The following is a 23315-nucleotide window of genomic DNA, read 5'->3' as shown; positions in this document are numbered from 1 at the left end:
CTCTGTTGTCTATTGACAGCTCTCCATGCAATTACATCTCCAACGGCTAGAGTCATGCTAAGTATATATAGAGAGACAAAAATGTATCTGCAGCTATGTATCAAGAAAAAAAATTCAATTGAAATCAATAGGATTTTTCCTTTGACACAGTACACCTGGTGCAGCTTGGCATGCCGCAGAATGGTACAACTGGTGCATACTTGTGCATTGATACACAGCTCACATTAAGTCCTGACCCTAAAGAGCTGTCAATTCAAGCTGTATAGGCAAAGACTCATCTGCTGAAGGGTTCTGCATCCTCGCTATTTTCTCCCTGGCACTAACAAACAAACAAACAAAAAAGCATTACCCAGCAGGAAGGCTCCCAACTATCTGCACATCATATCGGATGTCCAGCGATGAAGCAAAAGTTATTCCTGTAGCTACCAGGACCTGGAGTAGGTGAACAAGGCAAGCAAAGATCAACTTTAATAGGTGGCATGTCCTTGCCCTCCATGCAAGCACCTCCTTCATTAATCTTATACATACACCCCACTTCCACAATACACCCCACTTCTATTAGTAAGATGTATCACTTTATCAAAATTAAGGATGCGACAGACCACAATTCTATACTTATTATGAAAGGAACAGGTACTGTACATTAAAGAGGCAATTCAAGCTCTTTTTGTACACAGGCCATGGGTTCCCTGGAGCTGAATCCCATTAATTTCAGCTCCCCGGGACCCCCTGCTTCCGATGACACCTCCGTAGTACAGTAGGTGCCGGTAGCTGCTTTACTCAGCTACCAGGGTTCATGTTGTGGTGGAGTTTTGAAGCTACCGCGTCCTGCAGGCCAATAGCAAGCTGTGACGTCATCAAGTTCAGCTTCAGGTTGGCCAATGTGATGCGGGAGGTTTAAACTTTAGAGCCCATATAGCTCAGCCAGAACGGCTATTGGCACCTCCTACTGAGGGAAGTATCTCCGGAAACAGGGGGTCCCCGGAGCTGAGTTTAGCTCAGGAAACCCCTTGCTTCAATCCTGGCTAAAAAAAAAGCAAATGTAGCCCCGAGTTTTTTTTACACTCACTGACCCCCCTCCGTGTGTGCCGAGCGGTTGCGGGTGCCACTGACAGCAGCGATGGACCCGCCGGTACTTCGCGAGGGTGGGGGCCAGTGCAGGGAGCGCTCGGCGTCCCTGGAGCTCCGGCGGCGTACCCGGCTAGCGGGGGCTGCCATTACAACCACTCGCGCATGCGCAGTAATCGCGCATGCGCAGGAAGTGCCCTGGAGTCAGGGAAGAGCCACGCGAGTGCGACACAAGGCAGGGAAAGGTTACGGCAGTATCAGGGAGATCGCGCATGCGCAGTACAGCGCCCAGGAAGCCCGTGAAACCCTAGCCTACCAAGGAAGGCTCTAGACAGGGACTACGAGTCCCAGGAGCCTCTGCGCGCCCCACGTTATGCCAGGGAGCCAATAGGGCTTAGGATCTCCAGGCAGGCAAGAGATACATTTCACGCGCTGAGGCCACGTTAGTCCGTTGGAGCCAGGGAGCTGTGAGGGAAGGAAGGGTGCGGGTAGCGAGAGCAGCTCCTGCACCCAGATAGGTACCCACACCCCAGGTAGGCCCCAACTCCCCACCAGGTTAGTGGGTAATTGAATAGGGACAGCCCAAGATAGGGATGCTGCCCTTAGTGAGTGTGTGTTGTCTTGTCAGGGTCACGGCTGTCAGTGCCGTGAGGTCTGACAGGCAGACACCATGTTGTGCAGCACGTTGACTGCACGCATCCAGTGGGTCACAGCTTGTTGCTGCAGGCGCTGGGATCAGTTAAGTAATAGTCAGGACTGGGAAGAGTTAGGGGAGTGGGGCAGGTTATTAACCCCTGTAGGCCCCTAGGAGTTTCCCCATAAGCCATCAAGGTTGCTGTGCTGTAGGGACGGCCTATAGTACAGTATTGTCCATGTAGTTTGTGAAGTCAGTTAGGGACTCAGCGGGCGCTGCCCTCCGTGTATTGAGGTGGGCGCAGTTCATCGTTGCGGCTGCAGCAGTCCTCCGGGTGGGATCGTCCTGGAGGTGGTTCCGGTGTGCTTCGTTCGCCGGATTCTTTGTGAAGCCAGTTGGAGATCCGAACACGGGAGTGCTCGGGCAGGTACTATTAAGTCAACAAGTGCACCAACGGGCCCTTAGTTTAATAGTGACTGCGCAGTCACCCACGTTCTCTCCAAGAGTGTGGGACATTGGGTGGGAACTACTGGACACTGGGTGGGATCACCTGGTGTTGGGGAAAGGTTCTGCGTGACGCCGCAGTCAGTGTTGCCTCTGGGGAGGGACACCTGTTATATTCAGTGTGATAATATATGTGTTCTTATGTTCCAAAGTAAAAGGTATTTGGTTATCTCACATATCGTGTATATGGTTATTGTATGATGTCCTGCGAGGAACAATTCCTGCTCTCCTATCCACCATCGCAGGTGGAGGCGTTGCACCGAGTAATAAGTGGTTACTCATAATATCATAATTGCCCCAGGTTCCCTGTGGCGGAAGCTCAGCCCTCCTGTGAGCCAACAGGTAACGCACCACACACCTGGTAACACTATATGTTTCTTCGCACCACAGTATAATCTGCCAATGGGGGGGGGGGGGAAACCCGTTACACAATATAATTTTTTTTAAAGAAAAAGAAAGCTTCGCTTGCTCCTTTAAGTAGGTGAGTGCCCACCATTGTTTTGTTTTTTTGTTATTGTCTGGGATCTTACCATAACAATCTCCCCTGGGATGGGAGTCCTTAGCTTGGTACGGAAACGTGTGTTAAGTTCCTTGATGGGAATGAGAACTGCCAGGCACATGACTGATATGACTAATTCTGCAATGTTCGTCATGGGCAGCGCTTTAAAAACTGATGCCAGTGTCTAAACAGGAAGGAAGAAAGGTTTGATTGATTCAACACTAGCTGCCACTTAAATATCATTACAACATACTTGAAAGGGTAACAAGTCACAATAAGGCATAGCACCATTTAGTAAATCTGGCTCTTAGTTTTTACAATATGAAAATAATCACCAGGTGTTTTATTTAATTAACTTTTCAGATAGACAAAGATCTCTTACTTAGATGTGGTCAGATCAGCTCATGCCTCAGGAAAAGTCTTTTTAAATTATCTTCCAGATCATATTAATGTACGACAATGACATTTGCTCTAAACTCTTTCTCAAGGATCCCTGGCCAACTAGTTTTTTTTTTTTTTAGGATTACCCAAGCACACCAAAATGTACTTAATTTACACATGAATATTTGATTGGTTGTTAATCCCCACTACATGGCCTGGTTAAGGTGTCATGAGGTGAGGGTTGTGAAACACTGGTCTACTTGAAAGGAGTTTTAATGTTATAAGCCTACAAAAAAACAAAGGGCCATATTTACTAAACAGTGCTAAGCATAAAGGCACCTTATGCCCCAGCTGAACGGGCTAAAGGAGCCTTAGTGCATAGCACTGTTAGTAAATATGACCGTTAAATGCTAATTTCACACTTTAGTGTCTATATATCATACCCAGGTCCTTTTATAGCTACCATGGTTGCATGTTTTCTATTCCAAACTACTGATAGAGTTACTTTAAACATTTTTGCTTCTTGTCTTAAAGGTAATTGGGGTCGGGTTCTTGACTGACCTTGAAAATGGTAAAAGATCCAGTGAATCGTGGAAGTGGAAGTCCCAGCATGCTCTGAATCTGGGAAATGGTGACATGGAAAGCAGCCGCGTTGGTGAAAGCTTTCACTATGGGCTCGGACAGGTACGTGGAGAGGAAGCCAAGCTGCAGCACAAACATGACCACCTGTAGACAACAGGTGGATAGGGTTACCGAAAAAAGACGTCAGACAAGTTTACGATGGACAGTGGTAAATTGGGCCTAATCTAAACCTTTTAATGCATTTTAATTCCACAGACTGGTTGCTTCCCTCTCCTTTGTCTTCTTGATCTCTTTCCATTTCCTGCCCATTAGCTTTTAGCCTTTGGGTGTTCTTACAGAGCCTCCACTGCATCTCCCGGGATTCCTTCTCATTCAATGCGCAAAATGTCTTCCCGTCTCACCTCCATGCCGAGACCACCACTCCTCAGATGTCAACTCGCTAACATAGGCTACATTTTGGCAACAGACCGTTTGGTCCAACAACACAATCCTTTTTCCACTTTCCTAAGGTGCCATCGGGCAGCAGAAGCTGTCTAGCATAACACCACTAAGTAGGTGTGGGGCAAATTGTTTATCTTTTTTTCCCGCTACATCGATTTCGCTTATTTCAATCAAATCCTTTGGTGCACAATTCAAGGCTGTTTCGCTAATCAGGAACAATGTTAGTTGCCCAATTCTGCTTACATTCTTTTAGAGAACAGCATTACAAACGTGAGATGAGTACATCCGGATCCTTGAAATCCAGACCTCGGCCCCTTCCCCCCACCCTCCGAACATCACCAATCCGAGCATCATTTACCCAAACTCAGATTGACGTGCTGGGCCCGGACAGAAAATGAGACAAAACCTTGTTTTCGTTTCCGGCTCAGCATCTGGCTGGGTTTCACCCTTCTTAGTATAAAGTCCTCTGTACCTTCCCCGGCCACCATTTGAGGAGGGCCAAAGGACATACGCCTTTTATTTGTTTATTTTCCCCTTTGAAAAATGTATATACATTAAATCTGAAAAACATGTGAAACGTTACTTTTAAAAAAAATAAATTAGTTCCGTAGTATTAGATAATAGTGACTGTTTAAAAAAAAAAGTATTATTCACCTCTTAATGTCATTTGTATTTGTTTTAAAGCATCTTTTGATTTCTATTACAGGCTCTAGCCCACCTCCCCAACAGTGCAAGATCTTTGCAACACTTTCCTGTTTGGGATAATTTGTTGCAATGTTCCCACCTGCTTGAGCTGTAAACTGTAACAATAGATAATGTTACCTTAGTAATATAAAGATATATTGTAGCTGCTGAGTTACACTGTCTGAAGGATTGATTGAAACTCAAAGGCGGTCATTATGTTCAGCACACAATCAAGATTTAACAAGTTTGCAACAGGAGCACCAAACGATTGCCAGTTTAGGTAAGAATGTATAATAATACATTGTCACATGCTTTACATATAAAAATAAGAAAAAAAGCGGTGTCTAGTGAGACAATTTTTGCCACATAAAAGAGCGAGTGCACAAGGTCACAAAGAGAACAGCATCCTTTATACACGTTGCCTCTAACATGCTCTGTAACATTTGAATTGTCTATCTAAATAGCCTCCTCCTTCTAAGGCTTGCTTTATAGTTGGCGCGCTCGCGCATGCGTGCGCATATGCTAATGCTCGTGCACATGAATCACACTTTCTGTGTGTATGGTCTGTGCTGTGAGCGACAGCTGGGCGTGGCTATGCCGCGAGAACGGGTAGGCAGACAACGTTCAATTTCAGTGTAACATGGTAATTAATAAATATAAACAGATTTAGTTAGATGTAATTTACACAACTCATTTAATTGTTTTTGACTTTTGTGAAGAAACATAACCAGTTCGGAGCATTATAAAACAGCTGCTTTTAGTCATTTTAAGAATCAAGCCATTATGATTATGAGGCTTGGTTTATTTTTGTTCCATGTTGATACATTTTGCACTGGATGTGTTTGTTTAAGTGGAGGATGTTTTCCAATGAAATTGCAGCATCACTGTGATTGGCTAATAGAGCGTGACGTGCACCGGCAGCAGTGCGAAAAGACACTTCATGTCTTTCCTCCGATCTGCCGGGTCAACGCTCACTGTCGCAGGCACATCGGAAGTATAGAACGTCAGGTTTAAACACAGTGGGTTATAATTGAGGCGGGCACGCACGTTAGTGCATGCACTATATTACACGCCTAACTTGTCTAGTGCTGTCTCTGCCCTTGTCCTGTTATTTGTTGACCTTGGAACCAGTCATAAACCCCATTTATTATTATTACCTTTATTTTTGCTAAATTATTTGCATGGCATAAATACTTGCAGAGAGAGTGGGGGGGGGGGGGGGAACAACTTCAGATTACATGATGTTTTTTGCATGAAATTGAAATTTTCTCCATATTACAAAATGTATGAGTTTTGGCAATACCAAAACACGGAGTTAAATTAGAACCAAAACACAGGGGCAAGTGCAGATCTCTATTAAAAACTAGATGGCCCAATTGTGAGCAGAAATATTGGAGGGAGAGAATGAACAAGCTACGCAATACGCTTTTTAGCTTCCCTGGGTGCAAGGTGGTACTGCTAAACACATTTTACCTACATTATATGTCCAATATTCTTCTTAAGTAAAATATTTGTTTTCTTAGATGTACGATCCATCCAAGCTTACAGACGAGGACAAATTGTACAGCTGCATTACGCACACAGCGTTCACAATTATTGGCCAGAAAGTTACTTTTAGGTACCTGAAATGAATCCGTAGGTAGCTAAGAATAATTGAAAAGATACAAATCTCCTTCAATGGTAAACTCCAAAATCAGTAGCAGTGCTGTCTGACTGCCCTCTCAAGCACATGACAGGCATACCCCGGGTTAAGGACACTCACTTTAAGTACACTCACGAGTAAGGACATATCGCCCAATAGGCAAACGGCAGCTCGTGCATGCGCCTGTCAGCACGTCCTGAACAGCAATACCGGCTCCCTACCTGTATCGAAGCTGAGCGCAAGCGGGGAAACTATAGAGCCTGTTACACATGTGTTCTTTACATCAGTTATGCACGTATATAACGATTGCAGTACAGTACATGCATCGATAAGTTGAAAAAAGGTAGTGCTTCACTTTAAGTACATTTTCACTTTACATACATGCTCCGGTCCCATTGCGTACGTTAATGCGGGGTATGCCTGTACTGCATTGGTTACAAAGGAAAGCTTTAACACTTAATGCAGGCTCTCAATCTGATTTAAAAAAAACATTTCTATTAAGAGCAAAGTGTATTAGATCATCAGATTTCTGCAATATTGAGCTCTTCTTTTTCTGGATAACTGTGCAGGGTTTTATAATAGAAAAGCAATTAAGAAAGACAGCACAGCTATAAACACACGATTAGAGCATCATAGGATTCTCACAGGAAAGTATTCATTCCAAACACAGCAGCTTGTGGTGGAATTCAAATGCCTCTTTCATTTTCAAAGAACAAGGCAATACATCAAAAATACGTTTCAGGCCAAGGGATAGCCTTTCTTCAGGTGCTTTATAATATAATGGTAGGAAGGAATTATAGATGTCGTTTTTTAATAATCTGTCTTTGAGGAAAGATATTTTGATTTCTAATGTGCTATCGGCCCCAATAGCAACATGGGGTGGGGAATTTGAAAGAGTAAACATTCAAAACAAACTACTCACTGGTGGATAAATAAGTGACAACTCTTTTTTTGTTACATCAATAGCAACTGAAGGATGATCAGCTGTTTCCCTTTGCCAGGAACTGGCTCAGCCAACACTCATTTTTATATTTCCTGTCTCTATAGATAATCCCTGCACTGGACACTATATGGTAGCAGAGCCTGTCCCTGGTAATTAGAATGATCATTATGTGACAATTAAGTGATCATCTTAACCTGTGTCTTACCCTTCTGTTTTCTGTGAAATTAAAAGAACAACTGTGTAAATCTGCCCCTGATGCCGAAGGATTAATATCAATCAGCAGCTCAGGCACAATTTGTTGACAACGGGATGCCATGTGACGTCACGATGCCCTGTGGTGCCGCGTTGCCATGACAACATGCCGCTGCATGGCGTGCTGTGACATCACATGTCCCATTGTCATGGCAATGCGACACAATTTTAATCGCACAGCCATAATGCCTGGACCATACAGAGGGAGATGCCGCCAGATGATGTCGCTGGGGAAGGTAAGAGACAAGGCACCACACATGTGACTGCACCGAGCCCCTCTAACATCCAAGCGTCCCTGCTTACTACAATGGTCCCTTCCTTTAGACATACTGTACCATCTTTTGCCCTTGGGATAAAACTTGTATACTCAAAATTAAAGACCTGTGAGGGGCTCTAATATCAGGCCCCTCTGAGAAAAAACAAATCCTTCATAAATGCTTCTATCAGAACCTACAACAAAGACATATTAGGGTCTATGTTCTTAGCATTGCAACTTTTTTGGTGCAAAATGAGAGCATGGAAATCTCATTTTAAATTGCGCATGTGTGGACCTACTGTATGTACTAAGCTAACATTTCTCAATCTGCGCCATTAGGTTTGTTTACAAAACACAAAACCCCAGCAAGCTCTTTTTGGGAACTCCTGAGCCCCCACAATATATATATATATATATACATATATATATATATATATATATATATATATATGTATATATATATATGTATATATATATATGTATATATATATATATATATATATATATATATATATATATATGTATATATATATATATGTATGTATGTATATAAGTGTCAAAAAGGAGTGCTATTGAGCGTGGCATATGTGTACAACAGACGACAGAGAAGCCCAATGCTACATCCAACATGACAGAAATACACAGTAAAATACTTATATATTCTCTTGAAAAAGGGTCATGACCCTTTTTCAAGAGAATATATAAGTATTTTACTGTGTATTTCTGTCATGTTGGATGTAGCATTGGGCTTCTCTGTCGTCTGTTCTATTAGGTTTCTTTCACAGAAATGGACTGTGCTAGGCGTACATATGTAAATGGTACTGTATATGCTAAAAACAAATGTTTCTGTGCGTGAAGAAAAGGGCATCAAACTTTTCCGCCATGTTGAACCTGGAGTAAACCCTAAAAAGTCTGTTTGTCTTGTTAGTGCATAATTAAGTTGCTTTGTATCAACCATTGATTGACGCTGCACGGATGTTTCATTATACTTTATATAGTAGATTAACAAAATGCATCATTTTCACAGTATGGTAATATAAATAATAATGCAAAAAGTGGAAAGTATCAGGGGGCTCTCAACAATGTATATTTAAATAAATATATTCTTTGAAGATATTTTGGAGTTTCTACTGCTACAGCTCAACCCCCTTATAACGCTGTGCCTGGGGTCCAATGAATCACATTGCGCTATAAGCGGATCGCGTTAGAAATAATGTACAATTGTATGCATTGTACAATAACGTATTTAAGATACCAAAAATCGTGTTGTAAAGTATTCATAAATACAAAAATTGTGAGCTACCCTTGCATCGCACTATAAGCGGATTCACGTTGTAAAGTATCGCGTTATAACGGGGTTGAGCTGTACTTTCCACTTTTTGCATCCATATCCCTGGGGACTGCTTCCGGGAAACTCCCTATCAGCATTGCTGCACCATAAAGGTAGTCAGTATTTTGTAACTTGTTTTCATAAAGAGTGCATAAACTCCTACATTCTATTTTAATATAGACAATAATAAAATAATCATTTATATTTACTAATATGAGGGGTGATCAAAAAAATACAAATAGTTCTGTTTTTAGTTTAGTTTAAATAAAGAGTATTTTTTTTTATCATGGCTAGTAAATTACATTTCCACGTGTGTAATGCTCCATTGCTTCTTTGCACAAAAAAAACACTCAAGTCACAAATAATTTCAGTCTATGCACATCAATGAAGAGAAAACTGAGTTTAGAGGCACCGCTCTGTAATCTGGAGCAGTGCCGCGGCGTACTGTATGTAAGGACCGTTTCTTAAATCTAGCGCAGATTTTTACACTTGTACCACTTCAGATATGGAGGATACTTTGGGGCAAATAAAAGGCAAGGCAAGAATAATGCAGAAGGATGCAGAATGTGATACATCTCGTTGTAATTTGTGCAGGTATAATTCCTCCCCAACTCCCGCTACTGTCACTCCCCAAGGTGCAAGGAAGGACAGAAGGGGCAAAATTGGAGCAAAATGCTTTGATATTTGGATTGTAAACTCTCCTGGGCAGGAATTTTCTATTTGTTTGTTGCACTTAATGTATTCTTATGCCTTGTATTGTCTCTTTTGTACACCACTGAGTACACATAAAGATATACATAGGTGCAGAGTGAAAATGCCCCGGTTTTGCTCCAAAATTGTGTTCCTCTTTGTTTATGAGTAACTATGTGTGCACATGAGACTTACTAAAGAGCTGGGAATATTTACAGTTTATCATTTCCTCTAGAAGAGCCCAGAAGTTCAATAGTTTAATTTTTTCCCGGACAAGAGGTAAAAAGTGGGGTGGTAAACTAACTCAGCATTGGTGTATGAAGGACCTGCGTTGCTTATAATAATAATAGCATGTTCTTGTATAGCGCTGCTAGTTTTACAGAGACATTTTTGCAGGCACAGGTCCCTGCGCCGTGGAGCTTACAATCTATGTTTTTGGTGCCTGAGGCACAGGGAGATAAAGTGACTTGCATAAGGTCACACGGAGCCAACACCAGGAATTGAACCAGGCTCCCCTGCTTCAAACTCAGTGCCAGTCAGTGTCGTTACTCACTGAGCCACTCCTTGTCCCTTCCCTAATCTTCAAAGATTCTCTTGACTGGTAACTGTTTGGAAAAGTGTCTTTTAAAGGTTAATCAAATGTAATATTCAGCTGCTCTGTGTTATCCTATCCCTATAATATAACTTGCTTTTTTTAAGCCCTTTATCAGTTTTCTGGAGGAAGTTTACCAATACTAGTTAAAGGGATATAACCTGTATTTACCATTATGAGGCCCATAAGGAAGGCCATAGCAGCTGCCATCCCTATGCGCTGAGCCTCTATGTCTGACAGTTCCTCGCTGGTGAGGTTTTTCTCCATGGGATTCTGGACGTAACGTTCAATCACTGAGCCGGTCATCAGGCTCAGTACAGCGAAGGTACCTGAGGACCAGACAATCATTTTAAACACACTGCCCTGGGCCGCCATTGCAGATTGCACAGAGTTGTCAAGGGTCCTCCACACCTGAGGGTAAAAAGGGGTCTCGCACTTCCGTGGGATTTGTGTGAGAGCTATTCTCACCTCCGGAGAACGGGATACAGAGGTTGCCGGGGGCAGATGGGCAAAGACTGGCAAAGGGGTGGGTGTTGTGCCAAGAAGGGGCGGGGTTATGATGCAAGTGGACTGGGTTGTGTTGAGAAGGGACAGGGCTATGCTATGAGTGGTAGGGTTATGATGTGATTGGGGAGGGGTTATGATGTGATTGGGGCGGGGTTATGATGTGATTGGGGCGGGGTTATGATGTGATTGGGGCGGGGTTATGATGTGATTGGGGCGGGGTTATGATGTGATTGGGGCGGGGTTATGATGTGATTGGGGCGGGGTTAGGATGTGATTGGGGCGGGGATGTGATTGGGGCGGGGTTATGATGTGATTGGGGCGGGGTTATGATGTGATTGGGGCGGGGTTATGATGTGATTGGGGCGGGGTTATGATGTGATTGGGGCGGGGTTATGATGTGATTCGGGCGGGGTTATGATGTGATTGGGGCGGGGTTTTGATGTGATTGGGGCGGGGTTATGATGTGATTGGGGCGGGGTTATGATGTGATTGGGGCGGGGCTATGCTATGAGTGGTAGGGTTATGATGTGATTGGGGCGGGGTTATGATGTGATTGGGGCGGGGTTATGATGTGATTGGGGCGGGGTTATGATGTGATTGGGGCGGGGTTTTGATGTGATTGGGGCGGGGTCAGGATGTGATTGGGGCGGGGTTATGATGTGATTGGGGCGGGGTTATGATGTGATTGGGGCGGGGTTAGGGGCGGGGTTATGATGTGATTGGGGCGGGGTTATGATGTGATTGGGGCGGGGTTATTATGTGATTGGGGCGGGGTTATGATGTGATTGGGGCGGGGTTATGATGTGATTGGGGCGGGGTTATGATGTGATTGGGGCGGGGTTATGATGTGATTGGGGCGGGGTTATGATGTGATTGGGGCGGGGTTATGATGTGATTGGGGCGGGATTAGGGGCGGGGTTATGATGTGATTGGGGCGGGGTTATGATGTGATTGGGGCGGGGTTATTATGTGATTGGGGCGGGGTTATGATGTGATTGGGGCGGGGTTAGGGGCGGGGTTATGATGTGATTGGGGCGGGGTTATGATGTGATTGGGGCGGGGTTATGATGTGATTGGGGCGGGGTTATGATGTGATTGGGGCGGGGTTATGATGTGATTGGGGCGGGGTTATGATGTGATTGGGGCGGGGTTATGATGTGATTGGGGCGGGGTTATGATGTGATTGGGGCGGGGTTATGATGTGATTGGGGCGGGGTTATGATGTGATTGGGGCGGGGTTATGATGTGATTGGGGCGGGGTTATGATGTGATTGGGGCGGGGTTATGATGTGATTGGGACGGGGTCAGGATGTGATTGGGGCGGGGTTATGATGTGATTGGGGCGGGGTTATGATGTGATTGGGGCGGGGTTATGATGTGATTGGGGCGGGGTTAGGGGCGGGGTTATGATGTGATTGGGCGGGGTTAGGGGCGGGGTTATGATGTGATTGGGGCGGGGTTATGATGTGATTGGGGCGGGGTTATGATGTGATTGGGGCGGGGATGTGATTGGGGCGGGGTTATGATGTGATTGGGGCGGGGTTATGATGTGATTGGGGCGGGGTTATGATGTGATTGGGGCGGGGTTTTGATGTGATTGGGGCGGGGTTATGATGTGATTGGGGCGGGGTTATGATGTGATTGGGGCGGGGTTATGATGTGATTGGGGCGGGGTTATGATGTGATTGGGGCGGGGTTATGATGTGATTGGGGCGGGGTTATGATGTGATTGGGGAGGGGTTATGATGTGATTGGGGCGGGGTTATGATGTGATTGGGGCGGGGTTATGATGTGATTGGGCGGGGTTATGATGTGATTGGGGCGGGGTTATGATGTGATTGGGGCGGGGTTATGATGTGATTGGGGCGGGGTTATGATGTGATTGGGGCGGGGTTATGATGTGATTGGGGCGGGGTTATGATGTGATTGGGGCGGGGTTATGATGTGATTGGGGCGGGGTTATGATGTGATTGGGGCGGGGTTAGGGGCGGGGTTATGATGTGATTGGGGCGGGGTTATGATGTGATTGGGGCGGGGATGTGATTGGGGCGGGGTTATGATGTGATTGGGGCGGGGTTATGATGTGATTGGGGCGGGGTTATGATGTGATTGGGGCGGGGTCAGGATGTGATTGGGGCGGGGTTATGATGTGATTGGGGCGGGGTTATGATGTGATTGGGGCGGGGATGTGATTGGGGCGGGGTTATGATGTGATTGGGGCGGGGTTATGATGTGATTGGGGCGGGGTTATGATGTGATTGGGGCGGGGTCAGGATGTGATTGGGGCGGGGTTATGATGTGATTGGGGCGGGGTTATGATGTGATTGGGGCGGGGTTAGGGGCGGGGTTATGATGTGATTGGGGCGGGGTTATGATGTGATTGGGGCGGGGTTAGGGGCGCGGTTATGATGTGATTGGTGCGGGGTTATGATGTGATTGGGGCGGGGTTATGATGTGATTGGGGCGGTGTTATGATGTGATTGGGGCGGGGTTATGATGTGATTGGGGCGGGATTATGATGTGATTGGGGCGGGGTTATGATGTGATGGGGCGGAGTTATGATGTGATTGGGGCGGAGTTATGATGTGATTGGGGCGGGGTTATGATGTGATTGGGGCGGGGTTATGATGTGATTGGGGCGGGGTTATGATGTGATTGGGGCGGGATTATGATGTGATTGGGGCGGGGTTATGATGTGATGGGGCGGGGTTATGATGTGATGGGGCGGGGTTATGATGTGATTGGGGCGGGGTTATGATGTGATTGGGGCGGGGTTATGATGTGATTGGGGCGGGGTTATGATGTGATTGGGGCGGGGTTATGATGTGATTGGGGCGGGGTTATGATGTGATTGGGGCGGGGTTATGATGTGATTGGGGCGGGGATATGATGTGATTGGGGCGGGGTTATGATGTGATTGGGGCGGGGATGTGATTGGGGCGGGGTTATGATGTGATTGGGGCGGGGTCAGGATGTGATTGGGGCGGGGTTATGATGTGATTGGGGCGGGGTTATGATGTGATTGGGGCGGGGTTATGATGTGATTGGGGCGGGGTTATGATGTGATTGGGGCGGGGTTATGATGTGATGGGGCGGGGTTATGATGTGATTGGGGCGGGGTTATGATGTGATTGGGGAGGGGTTATGATGTGATTGGGGCGGGGTCAGGATGTGATTGGGGCGGGGTTATGATGTGATTGGGGCGGGGTTATGATGTGATTGGGGCGGGGTTATGATGTGATTGGGGCTGGGTTAGGGGCGGGGTTATGATGTGATTGGGGCGGGGTTAGGGGCGGGGTTATGATGTGATTGGGGCGGGGTTATGATGTGATTGGGGCGGGGTTATGATGTGATTGGGGCGGGGTTATGATGTGATTGGGGCGGGGTTATGATGTGATTGGGGCGGGGTTATGATGTGATTGGGGCGGGGTTAGGGGCGGGGTTATGATGTGATTGGGGCGGGGTTAGGGGCGGGGTTATGATGTGATGGGGCGGGGTTATGATGTGATTGGGGCGGGGTTATGATGTGATTGGGGCGGGGTTATGATGTGATTGGGGCGGGGTTATGATGTGATTGGGGCGGGGTTAGGGGCGGGGTTATGATGTGATGGGGCGGGGTTATGATGTGATTGGGGCGGGGTTATGATGTGATTGGGGCGGGGTTATGATGTGATTGGGGCGGGGTTATGATGTGATTGGGGCGGGGTTATGATGTGATTGGGGCGGGGTTATGATGTGATTGGGGCGGGGTTATGATGTGATTGGGGCGGGGTTATGATGTGATTGGGGCGGGGTTATGATGTGATTGGGGCGGGGATATGATGTGATTGGGGCGGGGTTATGATGTGATTGGGGCGGGGTTATGATGTGATTGGGGCGGGGTTATGATGTGATTGGGGCGGGGTTATGATGTGATTGGGGCGGGGTTAGGATGTGATTGGGGCGGGGTTATGATGTGATTGGGGCGGGGTTATGATGTGATTGGGGCGGGGTTATGATGTGATTGGGGCGGGGTTATGATGTGATTGGGGCGGGGTTATGATGTGATTGGGGCGGGGTCAGGATGTGATTGGGGCGGGGTTATGATGTGATTGGGGCGGGGTTATGATGTGATTGGGGCGGGGTTATGATGTGATTGGGGCGGGGTTAGGGGCGGGGTTATGATGTGATTGGGGCGGGGTTATCACATGATTGGGGCGGGGTTATGATGTGATTGTGGCGGGATTATGATGTGATTGGGGCGGGGTTATGATGTGATGGGGCGGGGTTATGATGTGATGGGGCGGGGTTATGATGTGATTGGGGCGGGGTTATGATGTGATTGGGGCGGGGTTATGATGTGATTGGGGCGGGGTTAGGGGCGGGGTTATGATGTGATTGGGGCGGGGTTAGGGGCGGGGTTATGATGTGATGGGGCGGGGTTATGATGTGATTGGGGCGGGGTTATGATGTGATTGGGGCGGGGTTATGATGTGATTGGGGCGGGGTTATGATGTGATTGGGGCGGGGTTATGATGTGATTGGGGCGGGGTTATGATGTGATTGGGGCGGGGTTATGATGTGATTGGGGCGGGGTTATGATGTGATTGGGGCGGGGTTATGATGTGATTGGGGCGGGGATATGATGTGATTGGGGCGGGGTTATGATGTGATTGGGGCGGGGATGTGATTGGGGCGGGGTCAGGATGTGATTGGGGCGGGGTTATGATGTGATTGGGGCGGGGTTATGATGTGATTGGGGCGGGGTCAGGATGTGATTGGGGCGGGGTTATGATGTGATTGGGGCGGGGTCAGGATGTGATTGGGGCGGGGTTATGATGTGATTGGGGCGGGGTTATGATGTGATGGGGCGGGGTTATGATGTGATTGGGGCGGGGTTATGATGTGATTGGGGCGGGGTTATGATGTGATTGGGGCGGGGTTATGATGTGATTGGGCGGGGTTATGATGTGATTGGGGCGGGGTTATGATGTGATTGGGGCGGGGTTATGATGTGATTGGGGCGGGGTTATGATGTGATTGGGGCGGGGTTATGATGTGATTGGGGCGGGGATATGATGTGATTGGGGCGGGGTTAGGGGCGGGGTTATGATGTGATGGGGCGGGGTTATGATGTGATTGGGGCGGGGTTATGATGTGATTGGGGCGGGGTTATGATGTGATTGGGGCGGGATTATGATGTGATTGGGGCGGGGTTATGATGTGATGGGGCGGGGTTATGATGTGATGGGGCGGGGTTATGATGTGATTGGGGCGGGGTTATGATGTGATTGGGGCGGGGTTATGATGTGATGGGGCGGGGTTATGATGTGATTGGGGCGGGGTTATGATGTGATGGGGCGGGGTTATGATGTGATTGGGGCGGGGTTATGATGTGATTGGGGCGGGGTTATGATGTGATTGGGGCGGGGTTATGATGTGATTGGGGCGGGGTTATGATGTGATTGGGGCGGGGTTATGATGTGATTGGGGCGGGGTTATGATGTGATTGGGGCGGGGTTAGGGGCGGGGTTATGATGTGATTGGGGCGGGGTTAGGGGCGGGGTTATGATGTGATGGGGCGGGGTTATGATGTGATTGGGGCGGGGTTATGATGTGATTGGGGCGGGGTTATGATGTGATTGGGGCGGGGTTATGATGTGATTGGGGCGGGGTTATGATGTGATTGGGGCGGGGTTATGATGTGATTGGGGCGGGGTTATGATGTGATTGGGGCGGGGTTATGATGTGATTGGGGCGGGGTTATGATGTGATTGGGGCGGGGATATGATGTGATTGGGGCGGGGTTATGATGTGATTGGGGCGGGGTTATGATGTGATTGGGGCGGGGATATGATGTGATTGGGGCGGGGTTATGATGTGATTGGGGCGGGGATGTGATTGGGGCGGGGTTATGATGTGATTGGGGCGGGGATGTGATTGGGGCGGGGTTATGATGTGATTGGGGCGGGGTTATGATGTGATTGGGGCGGGGTTATGATGTGATTGGGGCGGGGTTATGATGTGATTGGGGCGGGGTTATGATGTGATTGGGGCGGGGTTATGATGTGATTGGGGCGGGGTTATGATGTGATTGGGGCGGGGTTAGGATGTGATTGGGGCGGGGTTAGGATGTGATTGGGGCGGGGTTAGGATGTGATTGGGGCGGGGTTATGATGTGATTGGGGCGGGGTTATGATGTGATTGGGGCGGGGTTATGATGTGATTGGGGCGGGGTTATGATGTGATTGGGGCGGGGTCAGGATGTGATTGGGGCGGGGTTATGATGTGATTGGGGCGGGGTCAGGATGTGATTGGGGCGGGGTTATGATGTGATTGGGGCGGGGTTATGATGTGATTGGGGCGGGGTTATGATGTGATTGGGGCGGGGTTAGGGGCGGGGTTATGATGTGATTGGGGCGGGGTTATCACATGATTGGGGCGGGGTTATGATGTGATTGGGGCGGGATTATGATGTGATTGGGGCGGGGTTATGATGTGATGGGGCGGGGTTATGATGTGATGGGGCGGGGTTATGATGTGATTGGGGCGGGGTTATGATGTGATTGGGGCGGGGTTATGATGTGATTGGGGCGGGGTTAGGGGCGGGGTTATGATGTGATTGGGGCGGGGTTAGGGGCGGGGTTATGATGTGATGGGGCGGGGTTATGATGTGATTGGGGCGGGGTTATGATGTGATTGGGGCGGGGTTATGATGTGATTGGGGCGGGGTTATGATGTGATTGGGGCGGGGTTATGATGTGATTGGGGCGGGGTTATGATGTGATTGGGGCGGGGTTATTATGTGATTGGGGCGGGGTTATGATGTGATTGGGGCGGGGATATGATGTGATTGGGGCGGGGTTATGATGTGATTGGGGCGGGGATGTGATTGGGGCGGGGTTATGATGTGATTGGGGCGGGGTCAGGATGTGATTGGGGCGGGGTTATGATGTGATTGGGGCGGGGTTATGATGTGATTGGGGCGGGGTTAGGATGTGATTGGGGCGGGGTTATGATGTGATTGGGGCGGGGTTATGATGTGATTGGGGCGGGGTTATGATGTGATTGGGGCGGGGTTATGATGTGATTGGGGCGGGGTTAGGGGCGGGGTTATGATGTGATTGGGGCGGGGTTATGATGTGATTGGGGCGGGGTTATGATGTGATTGGGGAGGGGTTAGGGGCGGGGTTATGATGTGATTGGGGCGGGGTTATCACATGATTGGGGCGGGGTTATGATGTGATTGGGGCGGGATTATGATGTGATTGGGGCGGGGTTATGATGTGATGGGGCGGGGTTATGATGTGATGGGGCGGGGTTATGATGTGATGGGGCGGGGTTATGATGTGATTGGGGCGGGGTTATGATGTGATTGGGGCGGGGTTATGATGTGATTGGGGCGGGGTTAGGGGCGGGATTATGATGTGATTGGGGCGGGGTTATGATGTGATTGGGGCGGGGTTATGATGTGATTGGGGCGGGGTCAGGATGTGATTGGGGCGGGGTTATGATGTGATTGGGGCGGGGATGTGATTGGGTCGGGGTTATGATGTGATTGGGGCGGGGTTATGATGTGATTGGGGCGGGGTCAGGATGTGATTGGGGCGGGGTTATGATGTGATTGGGGCGGGGTCAGGATGTGATTGGGGCGGGGTTATGATGTGATTGGGGCGGGGTTATGATGTGATTGGGGCGGGGTTATGATGTGATTGGGGCGGGGTTATGATGTGATTGGGGCGGGGTTATGATGTGATTGGGGCGGGGTTATGATGTGATTGGGGCGGGGTTATGATGTGATTGGGGCGGGGTTATGATGTGATTGGGGAGGGGTTATGATGTGATTGGGGCGGGGTTATGATGTGATTGGGGCGGGGTCAGGATGTGATTGGGGCGGGGTTATGATGTGATGGGGCGGGGTTATGATGTGATTGGGGCGGGGATGTGATTGGGGCGGGGTTATGATGTGATTGGGGCGGGGTTATGATGTGATTGGGGCGGGGTTATGATGTGATTGGGGCGGGGTTATGATGTGATTGGGGAGGGGTTATGATGTGATTGGGGCGGGGTTATGATGTGATTGGGGCGGGGTTATGATGTGATTGGGGCGGGGTCAGGATGTGATTGGGGCGGGGTTATGATGTGATTGGGGCGGGGTTATGATGTGATTGGGGCGGGGATGTGATTGGGGCGGGGTTATGATGTGATTGGGGCGGGGATGTGATTGGGGCGGGGATGTGATTGGGGCGGGGTTATGATGTGATTGGGGCGGGGATGTGATTGGGGCGGGGTTATGATGTGATGGGGCGGGGTTATGATGTGATTGGGGCGGGGTTATGATGTGATTGGGGCGGGGATGTGATTTGGGCGGGGTTATGATGTGATGGGGCGGGGTTATGATGTGATTGGGGCGGGGTTATGATGTGATTGGGGCGGGGATGTGATTTGGGCGGGGTTATGATGTGATGGGGCGGGGTTATGATGTGATTGGGGCGGGGTTATGATGTGATTGGGGCGGGGATGTGATTGGGGCGGTGTTATGATGTGATTGGGGCGGGGATGTGATTGGGGCGGGGTTATGATGTGATTGGGGCGGGGATGTGATTGGGGCGGGGTTATGATGTGATTGGGGCGGGGATGTGATTGGGGCGGGGATATGATGTGATTGGGGCGGGGTCAGGATGTGTTTGGGGCGGGGTTATGATGTGATTGGGGCGGGGTTATGATGTGATTGGGGCGGGGTTATGATGTGATTGGGGCGGGGTTATGATGTGATTGGGGCGGGGTTATGATGTGATTGGGGCGGGGTTATGATGTGATTGGGGCGGGGTTATGATGTGATTGGGGCGGGGTTATGATGTGATTGGGGCGGGGTTATGATGTGATTGGGGCGGGGTTATGATGTGATTGGGGCGGGGTTATGATGTGATTGGGGCGGGGTTATGATGTGATTGGGGCGGGGTTATGATGTGATTGGGGCGGGGTTATGATGTGATTGGGGCGGGGTCAGGATGTGATTGGGGCGGGGTTATGATGTGATTGGGGCGGGGTTATGATGTGATTGGGGCGGGGTTATGATGTGATTGGGGCGGGGTTATGATGTGATTGGGGCGGGGTTATGATGTGATTGGGGCGGGGTTATGATGTGATTGGGGCGGGGTTATGATGTGATTGGGGCGGGGTTATGATGTGATTGGGGCGGGGTTATGATGTGATTGGGGCGGGGATGTGATTGGGGCGGGGTTATGATGTGATTGGGGCGGGGTTATGATGTGATTGGGGCGGGGTTATGATGTGATTGGGGCGGGGTTATGATGTGATTGGGGCGGGGTTATGATGTGATTGGGGCGGGGTTATGATGTGATTGGGGCGGGGTTATGATGTGATTGGGGCGGGGTTATGATGTGATTGGGGCGGGGTTATGATGTGATTGGGGCGGGGTTATGATGTGATTGGGGCGGGGTTATGATGTGATTGGGGCGGGGTTATGATGTGATTGGGGCGGGGTTATGATGTGATTGGGGCGGGGTCAGGATGTGATTGGGGCGGGGTTATGATGTGATTGGGGCGGGGTCAGGATGTGATTGGGGCGGGGTTATGATGTGATTGGGGCGGGGTTATGATGTGATTGGGGCGGGGTTATGATGTGATTGGGGCGGGGTTATGATGTGATTGGGGCGGGGTTATGATGTGATTGGGGCGGGGATGTGATTGGGGCGGGGTTATGATGTGATGGGGCGGGGTTATGATGTGATTGGGGCGGGGTTATGATGTGATTGGGGCGGGGATGTGATTGGGGCGGGGTTATGATGTGATTGGGGCGGGGTTATGATGTGATTGGGGCGGGGTTATGATGTGATTGGGGCGGGGTTATGATGTGATTGGGGCTGGGTCAGGATGTGATTGGGGCGGGGTTATGATGTGATTGGGGCGGGGTTATGATGTGATTGGGGCGGGGTTATGATGTGATTGGGGCGGGGTTATGATGTGATTGGGGCGGGGTTATGATGTGATTGGGGCGGGGTTATGATGTGATTGGGGCGGGGTTATGATGTGATTGGGGCGGGGTTATGATGTGATTGGGGCGGGGTTATGATATGATTGGGGCGGGGTTATGATGTGATTGGGGCGGGGTTATGATGTGATTGGGGCGGGGTTATGATGTGATTGGGGCGGGGTTATGATGTGATTGGGGCGGGGTTATGATGTGATTGGGGCGGGGTTATGATGTGATTGGGGCGGGGTTATGATGTGATTGGGGCGGGGATGTGATTGGGGCGGGGTTATGATGTGATTGGGGCGGGGTTATGATGTGATTGGGGCGGGGTTATGATGTGATTGGGGCGGGGTTATGATGTGATTGGGGCGGGGTTATGATGTGATTGGGGCGGGGTTATGATGTGATTGGGGAGGGGTTATGATGTGATTGGGGCGGGGTTATGATGTGATTGGGGCGGGGTTATGATGTGATTGGGGCGGGGTTATGATGTGATTGGGGCGGGGTTATGATGTGATTGGGGCGGGGTTATGATGTGATTGGGGCGGGGTTATGATGTGATTGGGGCGGGGTTATGATGTGATTGGGGCGGGGTTATGATATGATTGGGGCGGGGTTATGATGTGATTGGGGCGGGGTTATGATGTGATTGGGGCGGGGTTATGATGTGATTGGGGCGGGGTTATGATGTGATTGGGGCGGGGTTATGATGTGATTGGGGCGGGGTTATGATGTGATTGGGGCGGGGTTATGATGTGATTGGGGCGGGGATGTGATTGGGGCGGGGATGTGATTGGGGCGGGGTTATGATGTGATTGGGGCGGGGTTATGATGTGATTGGGGCGGTGTTATGATGTGATTGGGGCGGTGTTATGATGTGATTGGGGCGGGGTTATGATGTGATTGGGGCGGGGTTATGATGTGATTGGGGCGGGGTTATGATGTGATTGGGGCGGGGTTATGATGTGATTGGGGCGGGGTTATGATGTGATTGGGGCGGGGTTATGATGTGATTGGGGCGGGGTTATGATGTGATTGGGGCGGGGTTATGATGTGATTGGGGCGGGGTTATGATGTGATTGGGGCGGGGTTATGATGTGATTGGGGCGGGGTTATGATGTGATTGGGGCGGGGTCAGGATGTGATTGGGGCGGGGTTATGATGTGATTGGGGCGGGGTCAGGATGTGATTGGGGCGGGGTTATGATGTGATTGGGGCGGGGTTATGATGTGATTGGGGCGGGGTTATGATGTGATTGGGGCGGGGTTATGATGTGATTGGGGCGGGGATGTGATTGGGGCGGGGTTATGATGTGATGGGGCGGGGTTATGATGTGATTGGGGCGGGGTTATGATGTGATTGGGGCGGGGATGTGATTGGGGCGGGGTTATGATGTGATTGGGGCGGGGTTATGATGTGATTGGGGCGGGGTTATGATGTGATTGGGGCGGGGTCAGGATGTGATTGGGGCGGGGTTATGATGTGATTGGGGCGGGGTTATGATGTGATTGGGGCGGGGTTATGATGTGATTGGGGCGGGGTTATGATGTGATTGGGGCGGGGTTATGATGTGATTGGGGCGGGGTTATGATGTGATTGGGGCGGGGTTATGATGTGATTGGGGCGGGGTTATGATGTGATTGGGCGGGGTTATGATGTGATTGGGGCGGGGATGTGATTGGGGCGGGGTTATGATGTGATTGGGGCGGGGTTATGATGTGATTGGGGCGGGGTTATGATGTGATTGGGGCGGGGTCAGGATGTGATTGGGGCGTGGTTATGATGTGATTGGGGCGGGGTTATGATGTGATTGGGCGGGGTTATGATGTGATTGGGGCGGGGTTATGATATGATTGGGGCGGGGTTATGATGTGATTGGGGCGGGGTTATGATGTGATTGGGGCGGGGATGTGATTGGGGCGGGGTTATGATGTGATTGGGGCGGGGTTATGATGTGATTGGGGCGGGGTTATGATGTGATTGGGGCGGGGTCAGGATGTGATTGGGGCGGGGTTATGATGTGATTGGGGCGGGGTTATGATGTGATTGGGGCGGGGTTATGATGTGATTGGGGCGGGGTTATGATGTGATTGGGGCGGGGATGTGATTGGGGCGGGGTTATGATGTGATTGGGGCGGGGTTATGATGTGATTGGGGCGGGGTTATGATGTGATTGGGGCGGGGTTATGATGTGATTGGGGCGGGGTTATGATGTGATTGGGGCGGGGTTATGATGTGATTGGGGCGGGGTTATGATGTGATTGGGGCGGGGTTATGATGTGATTGGGGCGGGGTTATGATATGATTGGGGCGGGGTTATGATGTGATTGGGGC

The 23315-nt window shown here is 49.6% G+C and overlaps 1 protein-coding gene across 1 annotated transcript in view; it reads right to left on the bottom strand.

The window, feature by feature from the left end:
* LOC142489928 (solute carrier family 26 member 10-like) overlaps positions 1 to 23315 on the bottom strand; it is a 111504-nt gene that overhangs the window by 69132 nt on the left and 19057 nt on the right. Inside the window, 4 exon segments of the mRNA XM_075591567.1 lie at positions 350 to 432; positions 2737 to 2889; positions 3648 to 3812; positions 10670 to 10827. Of these exon segments, the coding sequence (XP_075447682.1) occupies positions 350 to 432; positions 2737 to 2889; positions 3648 to 3812; positions 10670 to 10827 (559 nt within the window).

This window comes from Ascaphus truei, chromosome 3 (assembly GCF_040206685.1).
Source record: "Ascaphus truei isolate aAscTru1 chromosome 3, aAscTru1.hap1, whole genome shotgun sequence".
Taxonomy (NCBI): Eukaryota; Metazoa; Chordata; class Amphibia; order Anura; family Ascaphidae; genus Ascaphus; species Ascaphus truei.
Note: the sequence above shows the minus strand (reverse complement) of the source record. Positions and strands in the feature narration are given on the sequence as shown.